Source organism: Thamnophis sirtalis, unplaced genomic scaffold, assembly GCF_051295495.1.
Source record: "Thamnophis sirtalis isolate CommonGarterSnake01/CBP01778 unplaced genomic scaffold, rThaSir2_p1.2 scaffold_5, whole genome shotgun sequence".
NCBI classification, from domain to species: Eukaryota; Metazoa; Chordata; class Lepidosauria; order Squamata; family Natricidae; genus Thamnophis; species Thamnophis sirtalis.
The window spans coordinates 2,526,932-2,536,166 of record NW_028261385.1 but is presented as its reverse complement, the minus strand read 5'-3'; the positions used below and the strand labels follow the sequence as shown (position 1 = coordinate 2,536,166).

The 9,235-nt window shown below is 61.4% G+C and overlaps 2 protein-coding genes and 1 pseudogene across 3 annotated transcripts in view; 2 read left to right on the top strand and 1 right to left on the bottom strand.

The window, feature by feature from the left end:
- LOC148045254 (atrial natriuretic peptide receptor 2-like) overlaps positions 1 to 114 on the bottom strand; it is a 4,953-nt gene extending 4,839 nt beyond the window's left edge. The window contains exon 1 of the mRNA XM_087715291.1: positions 52 to 114. Within this exon, the coding sequence (XP_087571417.1) occupies positions 52 to 114 (63 nt within the window). The remainder of the gene's footprint in view (positions 1 to 51) is intronic.
- A 2,279-nt stretch (positions 115 to 2,393) lies between these two features.
- On the top strand, positions 2,394 to 7,206 carry LOC148045253 (TATA box-binding protein-associated factor, RNA polymerase I, subunit C-like; annotated as a pseudogene). The gene is made up of 12 exons (XR_015696624.1): positions 2,394 to 2,615; positions 2,796 to 2,891; positions 2,994 to 3,069; positions 3,202 to 3,444; positions 3,533 to 3,661; positions 3,753 to 3,871; positions 4,420 to 4,491; positions 4,841 to 4,976; positions 5,121 to 5,243; positions 5,483 to 5,659; positions 5,788 to 5,924; positions 6,203 to 7,206. The product of XR_015696624.1 is annotated as a TATA box-binding protein-associated factor, RNA polymerase I, subunit C-like (transcript).
- A 65-nt stretch (positions 7,207 to 7,271) lies between these two features.
- On the top strand, positions 7,272 to 8,861 carry LOC106550886 (uncharacterized). Its single transcript, XM_087715233.1, has 5 exons — positions 7,272 to 7,441; positions 7,594 to 7,728; positions 7,824 to 7,928; positions 8,478 to 8,550; positions 8,706 to 8,861. Exons 1-5 carry the CDS (start codon positions 7,349 to 7,351, stop codon positions 8,795 to 8,797), a joined length of 498 nt encoding a protein of 165 aa, XP_087571359.1. The 5' UTR covers positions 7,272 to 7,348; the 3' UTR covers positions 8,798 to 8,861.
- The last annotated feature ends 374 nt before the right edge of the window (positions 8,862 to 9,235 follow it).

The window sequence follows — 9,235 nt, the reverse complement described above, 5'->3', positions numbered from 1 at the left end:
CTGGGAACCAGTTCAGGAACTGCCTGGAAAGTTGGGATGCCTGGAGAGGACCAGAAGGTCCAAGTTGCTCCCCGAGAGCAGGAGAGGGGTGTAACATTCCCGTGGTTCGTCCATGAGGCCAATGTGGAGAAAAGACAGGACACGATCTTTCTCGGGATGGAGCGACCCAGATTTGGGGTCTGAGAGCCCCTTTTGTTGAGGTAGGACAAAGGCAGGAGGAGCAATAGCATTGTGATTACAAACAGCCTGTAAAAGTACAATTGCTAATCTACTGCTCAGGGGAAGTTCTGTCTATATATGGTCAAATCCTGGGCGTCATTGGTAGGGCACATCTCAGGATGTTATGTTATGAACTATCAGGATGTTATGGAGTTTTAGGAGTTTGTTTCTCCTGTGTGGTTCAGCGTGGCTTTGCATGCCCTGGTATGAACTGGGCCATGGGTGACCCACACCTACACAAGGAACTATATTTACAACAGAGGGGCAGCCGGTGAAGGCTCAGAGGGGCTCAGCCTTCCATCCTGGGCTCCCGCTGCCTGCTGCTCTTGGCTTTGGGAATTGTCTTCAGGCATGGAAGAAAGTACTTGGTGCGGGGGGGGGGGGGGGAGCTTCGCTTGGCTGAGAGAGAAATTCCATTCTGATGGTTCTGAGCACTGGTGGGTCTGGCTTGTGGGTTGAGCTCCTGCTTCCCTCCCCCCAAACTGGTCAGCATTACTTTGATTTGGATGGGGCCAGGGGGGCTGAGCCATGAGGGGAGAAGAGGGGCTCTGGGCCCCTTTCTAAGCCCGACTTACCCCTGGAGTACAGTGCTTATGTGTGTGTGTGGGGGGGTGATGCTTGGTGAATGTTCTGCTCTGTTTGCTTCAGCTGGCTGGAAACGCGCATCGTGATGTTTTTATTTATTTATTGTATTTATTATTAAAATTTATATGCCGCCCAATCCTGAAGGACTCCTTCCTAGAGCTGGTGAGGTAGCCGAGTGGATCACTTCCCCTCTTGGGAGACGGGCGAAGGAGAAAGGGAGCAGGGCAACTTTTGAAAGCTTCCCTCGGTTGAGGTCCTTTCCTGCGCTTTGAGGTTTTAAAAAACCCTTGGCCATTTTCCCTCCAGCCGCTGTTTTTTCTATTGTATTCCTATTGTTCTATCTTCTTCTCCTCACCCTTCCTAATTTACCTATCTCCTCTCCCTTATAACTATAACCATCTTGCTTGTATCTTTTTTTCTATTTTTCCTAGTATGATTTTCATTGCTTATGAGTAACCTCTGAGTATCACTGATTGTTTTTTACCATTATAATTCTTATTTTTTTATATACTTTTTTATTTTCCACTTTAATAACATATAATCCACATGTATACTATTACATAGCCAGTATCCTATTGTATTAAGTAGTAATTACATCTGTTCCTCTTGTCATCAACGCCCAGAGAAAGATTAAAAACCCATTATTGGCTCTTCTGCTCTCCATACACCTTCTTCTTCTACCCTCTCCTACCTCCTTTCTTCCCTCCATCATCCGTTTCTACTCTACTTCCCCTTCCTTTTCCTTCTCCTCTCTCTTCATTCCACTCCTTATCCTCCTCATCTTCCCCCATTACCCTCTCTCCTATCCCTCTCTTCCTATCTTTCTTCTCTCCTCTGCTTCCCACTCTTCCTTTTATTGGTGTATTTCAACTTCTGAGCTAACTCCAATCTATGTTGATGGTATTTATCCTTCTATATCAATATACTTAACATATCTTAGTTTTAAAGAAAAAATAAGAGAAGACAGTATACATGTGTGCAATCATATTACTTTAAATCTAACACCCCTCGTCAAGCCTAATATACATCCTCCCTCCCCCCAACCCCCCCCCCCAGCCTTCCCTCCCCTGATTTCCCAGAACCCATACACGGTATAAATCTTTAACAAAAACAGTCTAAAATATATTGGAAAAAAGAATAAAAAGTTGATAACATCTTTACATTGAACTTAGCTCCTCCTTGCTAGGTAACTTTAAACAATTTATATCATTTCCTGATCTTAATCATAAGCTATCTGGGATTTCTTAGTCCCATATTTATTTTGTATATAATCGATCCATTTTTTCCCAGTCTCGTTTATATCTCTCGTCTGAATGGTCCTTAAGATATGCAGATGATTCTTGATGAATGTATTTTTTTTCTTTTAATGTACACTGACAGCATCTGCACCAAAGGCAAATTCCTTATGTGTCCAATCACACCTGGCCAAAAAAATTCTATGCTAGGAAGCCTTCTCTTCCCTTCCCACCTGTCCGCCCCCCCCCCTCCTTCTCTCCACCCCCAGCAGCCTTAAGCGGAGAATCGCCAAGAACGGAAAGTGGGGGGGGGGGGAGAATACGGGGTTTTGTAGGCGGAGAACGGGGCAGCTGGCCCCTCCCCTTGCTCGGAGATCGCCCCCCTCGGGCCGCCAGGGGGCGCAGGCCGGAGCGTCGCGCGGGGCGGCTCCGGGCATGCGCGGCCGGGAAGTCCCGCACGTGCACGCGCAGATGGCGGCCTTCCCCACGGCGCTGCTCCCGGGACTCTTCCGCGCGGGGCCGCCTAGGCGCGACGGGGCCGGGCTGCGGACGGGCGGCTGGGGCCAGTGCGGGCAGGTGGGCGTAGCGGCTCCAGGTGGGCCGGAGCCCCGCCGCTCTTCTTACCCGCCGCCGCCGGAAGGCTCGGGAGATCTGGCTGCCCGTCGAGCCCGCTCCGCTGCCGCTGAAGCCCCCGGAGGCGGCGGCCCCCATCGACGGCGCCTCCGCCGCCCGGCCCTGAGCGCGCTGGGCCCGCAGCTAGGCCGGCTCTTCCTGGACCAGCCGGAGGCGGCCTTCGGGGCCACGGCGCGGCTGCTGCACGAGCACGTCTACCTGGGGGACTCCACCGACTGGGTCAGCGCGGGCGGGAGGCGGCGGCGGTCCCTGGAGCCCTGCGGGGAGGGAAGGCGGGCCCCCGCCGGCCCCTCCTTACCCGCCGCCCGCTCTCTTCCGCAGAGGAGAGCCGGAGGCGTCTGCGGGATGACCCGCCTCCTTCGAGCCCTGGAAGGCCAGACGCGAGGCGGCAGGCAAGTGCCCTTGGCGGGGCGAGCGGCGGGGAGAGCCCGGGACCTGCGCTCGGCCAGCGAGGCTGCTTCCCCGAGACGCCCTCGGGTAACCGTTGCGGTGGGCGGGCGTCGTCTAAGCGGCCGCTGTTCCGTCGTGCCGTTCAGCACCGGTCGGCCTCTCTCCGGGGTGGCCTCGCTGTGCCGCGACTGGCTGTCGGAGCTGCCCCTGAAGGTGGTGGCCGAGTGGCTCCACGAGGGTCTGGCCGAGCAGCGGCGGCGCCTGTCCTTCGACGAGAGCCCCACCGGCGGAGCCTTAGCCTGGCTGTCCGACGGCGCCCGCGGTAAACCTCCCCGCCGGGGCTGCCTGGTGTTCCCGGCCGGGGAAGCGGCGGACCGGCTCTGTATCCTGCGGCGCGAAGGGGCGGGGCGGTCCTGGGCGGCGGGACAGGCGCCCTTCGCCGCGCGTCTCTTCCTTAACGGCCCCTGCAGGCTTCCAGGAGGCGGCCTTGAGGCCAGTGGCCAGCGGCGCCCTAAGACCCGAACTCCGCGGCTTACCCGTCCAGTTCGAGCTCAATGGGGCCGTCCAGCAAGTGGCAGCAGCGCACCTGGAGGGCAGCGGTGGGTACGGCAGGTCCAGAGATGGTACTGGCCCTCTGTTGCCCCCCCCCCTTCCCCTCTTGAAGGGTCCCTTTCTGTTTCCTCCTCCCAGACTTCCTGGGGGTGCGCTCCGACCATTTCTGCGGGGCCTGGAGAAAGCAGCGTGGAAAGGCCCCCAGCCCTCTGCAGGGTGGTTCGCACAGAAGCCCCCTGTTCTTCCATCGCAGTCAGGTAAGGGGCGTCTGTATAACGTTCCCGTGGTTCGCCCATGAGGCCAATGGGGAGAAAAGACAGGAGACAACCTTTCTCGGGATGGAGGGACAATGACCCAGATTGGGGGTCTGAGAGCCCCTTTTATTGAGATAGGACAAAGGCAGGAGGAGCAATCAGCATGTGGTTAAAAACAGCCTGTAAAAGTACAATTCTAATCTACTGCTCAGGGAAGTTCTGTCTATATATGGTCAAATCCTGGGCGTCATTGGTAGGGCACATCTCAGGATGTTATGTTATGCACTATCAGGATGTTATGGAGTTTTAGGAGTTTGTTTTCTCCTGTGTGGTTCAGCGTGGCTCTGCATGCCCTAGTATGAACTGGGCCATGGGGGGACACACACCTACACAAGGAACTATATTACAACAGGCGTCTTCTCCAAAGGGCTGGGGGGTGGGGCTCCGGGAGCTTTCTGCCAGTGGGACATGAGGGGCTGCCTCTGCTTGGGGTGGGGGGGAGAAGAGGCAAGGGACCTCTGCCCTTCCCTAGCTCCGCTGTCTCCTTGCAGCCCCCACCTACCCGGCGAGCTGTCCTTGTGCACCCTGCAAGGGGAGCTGTACCTCTGGAACGTGGAGACGGGGTGAGCAAGTGAGGCTGGCTGCCTCTTTTGAGTGGGGCCCACACTGGAGGGGAGGCATGGAGGGAATGTTATGGGGTTTTAGGAGTTTGTTTTCTCCTGTGTGGTTCAGCGTGGCTCTGCAAGCCCTAGTATGAACTAGGCCATGGGGGACACACACCTACACAAGGAACTATATTAATACAGCTGTTCTGCTGGGGGAGGGGGGGGAATGGCCAATGGGCCTCCTGAGCGCCTTGGGGGGGGCGAGAGATCCTTTGTCCCTGCTGCCTCTGGAAGTCCAGGTGTTGCCCTCTTGCCAGCAGACCAGCTTTTGGCTGCGAGGGGGCAGGACTGACCCCTTTCCCTATAGGCTCCGGCGGCTGCACCACGACCGCGACAGCCTCTTCTTCCGGGACCCTTCCCCTTGGCGCTGGAGCGAGTTTTCTGCCCACCCACAAGTGCTGACTTTGCTGACCACACCGGCCTGAAGGGTCCTCGACCAGAGGGTGAGCTTGAGCAGGGGGGGGGAGCGGCTGAGCTGCCAATCCCTCTGCCTATGAGGGAGGGGCTGCTGAGAAGGGCCCCCTGGGCGGGGGGGGGGGATGCAGTCGCACCTAGCTGCTGACCTTCCTGGCCTGCCCCCCCCCCAGGTGTCCTCCCACTTCGACCTCTTCAAGGTGGGGGCTGAAGCGGATTGCCAGCGTGGGGAACGCCTTGTCCTCTCCAAGCACCTGGGCCCTTCGGAGCCCTTCCACCATTTAGTGGCCACGCAGGTAACTTGGGGGGGGGTGTTGTTTGGGGGCTGTTGGGAGCAGTCCTTTGCCTGGACCAGGGGCCTCAGCCTGCCCCCCCCCTCCCTTCTGTGCAGCTGCCTTCCCTGGCTGCCCCCATGGCTTGGCAGAAGCAGGGAGGCTGGTTCCTTGCCTGAGGGTCCCTGTGCCTAGAAAAACACACACACACACACACGCACACGCACACATACACACACACATTAACATTCATTCACCCGCAGTTTTCGGTCTTTGTGCTGGACGAACGCTTCCCCTGGTGCCTGTCCTGTCCTGGGAGCACATGATGCAGCGGCCACCCATCTATGCCCACCACATACCTGCCGGGCCTGGGCAGCACAGCCACAAGGTGCTCCTGGGTGCCCACCACTCCCAGGAGATGCTCCTGCTGCAGTACTCAGGTGGGTACTCAGAAGAGTGCCCTGCACCCTCCATTGGCATTGAGGCAGTTATGCCCAGTGGCCCGCGGGGGGTGGGGGTGGAGCCTGGGTGCTGCAGGACTCTTGAGGTGGCTGGGCTGTCTCCACAGGTGGGCACAGCCTCCCTTGCCAGCTCCAAGGTGCGCCCCAGAAGCTGCCCTCCATCAAGGAGTGTCTGCCCACTTTCCCGCGCAGGTGCCTGTGAGGCAGAGCGCCCTCAGCCAGCGGCTCTCCGTCCCCACAGCAGGTAGGGGCCGGAGGGGTGGGTGGGTGGGAGGGGTGGCAAATGAAGGGAAACGGGCTTTGCACTCCAAAGGAGGTTCTGGGTGCCCCCCTGCACCTCCAGAGGAGAAGCTGCTAGTGCTCCCACCCACCCAGACAACAGCCAGATCCAAAAACCCGGGCTAGCCTCCTTGCCAATAGCAGGGCAGAACCTGGCATAGCTGGGCATCCAGCGGGGCTTCAAGAATTGGTCCTCCCCCCAATCTCATCTCTCCTCCCTCTCCCCCCCCCCCCCAAATCCAGGCATTGCAGCAGCCCTGGGCCAGAAGGAGGGGATCCAGACCCTACTGGTCTTCCAGCTTTCCCAGGCCGGGGACCTCTTCTACCAGCCGCTGCTCCCGCAGGCCAATGGGGAGGCTCCCACTGACTCGGAGCCAGAGACCAGTGTTGGAGGCGCCGTGGTGGGCAGACCCTGCCAGGACCCCATTTCTCCAGGCGGAGCCAAGACAGCTTGTACCCCGGCAGCTGCAACCCTCTACCGGCGCTGGCTGAGGTCCTGGAAGCGGGCTGCCCCGCCCACCCTGTACTGGCAGTGCCCTCCGGCCACGCTCAACCAGGGCTGCCTCTTCGCCCACCGAGAGCCGAGGGACACGGAGGGGGCTCCCCCCGTCCTCTCTGGAGGCTTCCTGCCGCCTGCGCGGGGCCATGTGGGAAGAACAGCTCTTTCTGCTCCTGGGGGGACGAGAGTGGTGTCCCTGTGCCCCCTGCCCCACAGCTGCCCCCAGGGGAGCTCAGCCAGCGACTGGAGGCTTCCTGGGCGGGTGACTGGGCGGCCTGGTGGCTGGAGAGGTTGGGGGCCACCAAGGCCCGGCGACAGCAGGCGCTGAGGGAGCAGCGGAGACGAGCCAAACGGCGCAGGGGGACGCAGAGCCTCTCGGGCAGCTTCACCTCCTCCACCAGCTACCAGTCGGAGCTCAGTGACTGGTCGGGGGACGGCAGGGCTCCCAGGGCTCCCAGGGCCCCTCCCGCCCTGCCCGCGGAGCCCCCCGCCCAGGCTCCCCCCACTCTGCCAGCCGCTTCCCAGGGGGACTCCCAGGAGCTGCTGTCCTCGCAGAGCCTGAGCGCCCGGGGCATCCCCCACGAACGCCGCCAGACCCTGCGCCGGTACCTGGCTGTGCTGGACCAGCCCCCGGAGCCCCCCGAGGAGCCCCTCTCTGCCAGCCAGGCTTCGGTGCGCAGCAGCCAGCGGGGACCCTCCTCTTCCCAGGGGCCCCAGCCGAAACGGGCCCGCATGGGCTTCTGAGGGGGGGGGTGCGAATAAAGGAGTCGCTTTCTTAGCCGGGCTGCCTCTCTTGCTGTTGTCGGGAAGGGGACGGTGTAACACGTGTGTGGGGAGTGCGTCCTGCAATCTCTTGTCCCACCGCTAGGGGCAGAGGTGCGGGAGTGCGCATGCGCTTGCTCGAGGGGGCGGCGCTAGCAGGCATGGCGGCGGCGAGGCTAGGGGGGCGGTTGCTGGTTCGCGCCTGGGGCCGTCCGGGACAGGTAGGGGGGGCGGCGGCGGCGGCGGGCAGGGGCGGAACGGGGGGGAGAGAATAGCTCCGAACGCCTCTTCCGGAGTCTTCCCGGGGGGGGCTTCCAGGCCCCCCCTGCAGGCGGGGGTCGCAGCGGGGTGACGGGCGCCGTCTGTCCGGCAGAGGGGCCTGAGTGCGGGCGGGCCGAGCGAGGAGGCGGAGCGGGCGCAGCGCGCGGCCGAGCAGCCCGGTCCCACCGTCTTCAGCCGGATCCTGGACGGCTCCATCCCGGCGCACGTGCTCTACGAGGACGACCAGGTGGGCGCCGGCTGGCATCGGGGGTCGGGGAAGGCAAGAGGGGGCGCGCAGGAGGCTCATCGCGCTCTCGCTCCCTTCTCTCGGGGCGCCCGCAGTGCCTGGCCTTTCGGGACGCAGCGCCGCAGGCTCCGGTGCACTTCCTGGTGATCCCGCGACGGCCCTTGACGCGTCTCAGCCGGGTCTCCGAGAGCGACGCTCAGGTGAGAGGCTGGCATGGCCAGTGGGTGAAGGGCGGGTGGGCAGGGGGCGACACCCCCCCCCCACGAGCCTGGTGAAGGATCCGCGCTTCCCCGCCTCCCGCTTGGGGGGTGGGGGGGTGGATCTTCTCCTCGGGTCTGGAGCCTGGCGGGGGGAAGGGGCTCTGCGACCCCCCACTCCTCCATTTCCCTCCCTGCCAGCGACCCCCCCACTCCTCCATCTCCCTCCCTGCCAGCGACCCCCACCTCCATCTCCCTCCCTGCCCAGCGACCCCCCACTCCTCCATCTCCCTCCCTGCCCAGCGACCCCCACTCCTCCATCTCCCTCCCTGCCCAGTGACCCCCCACTCCTCCATCTCCCTCCCTGCCCAGCGACCCCCCCCACTCCTCCATCTCCCTCCCTGCCCAGTGACCCCCCACTCCTCCATCTCCCTCCCTGCCCAGCGACCCCCCCCCACTCCTCCATCTCCCTCCCTGCCCAGCGACCCCCCACTCCTCCATCTCCCTCCCTGCCCAGCGACCCCCCACTCCTCCATCTCCCTCTCTGCCCAGCTCCTGGGACACTTGCTGGTGGTGGCCAGCCAGACGGCCAAGGCGGAAGGCCTGTCCGAGGGCTACCGAGTGGGTGAGTAGAAGGCGGCAGCCGTTTGGGCGAGAGCTGTGAATGGGGAACGGGGACACTGTTGTCCCGGGGGAGGGGGTTGCTCTTCCCTCCTGCCGCCGAGGGTGCTGGCACGTGCCCGGTGCCCCCCCTCTAACCCTTTCTCCCTCCTCCTGCAGTCATCAACGAGGGCCGGCAAGGGGCGCAGTCCGTCTACCATCTCCACCTCCATGTGCTGGGCGGGCGCCAGATGGGCTGGCCTCCCGGCTGAACCAACCTGCTCTGTACAGGGGCTGCTCTCAATAAAAGGCCTGCGCTGGGCGGGCAGCAGGGACCCCTTGGCTCTGCGTGGGGCTTCTTTCTTCCCAAAGGTTGCTTTGTGGCTGCTGGCTGAGTGGGGCTGATGGGGACCCACCTCAGATTGGCCTCAGGGTCTGGATTCAAAAAGCAGTGCAAGGAAACCTCATCATCAAGTGCCCAGGAGGCCAGCTGGCAATCACTCCCCCCCCCCCTTCCCACAGCTGGGGCCGTATTCTGAAGTCCGCAACAGGGATGGTTTAGTTATTAATCAGATCTCTGGATGGGTTGGCATAGAACAGTGTTTCTCAACCTTGGCAACTTGAAGATGTCCGGACTTCAACTCCCAGAATTCCCCAGCCAGCATTCGCTGGCTGGGGAATTCTGGGAGTTGAAGTCCGGACATCTTCAA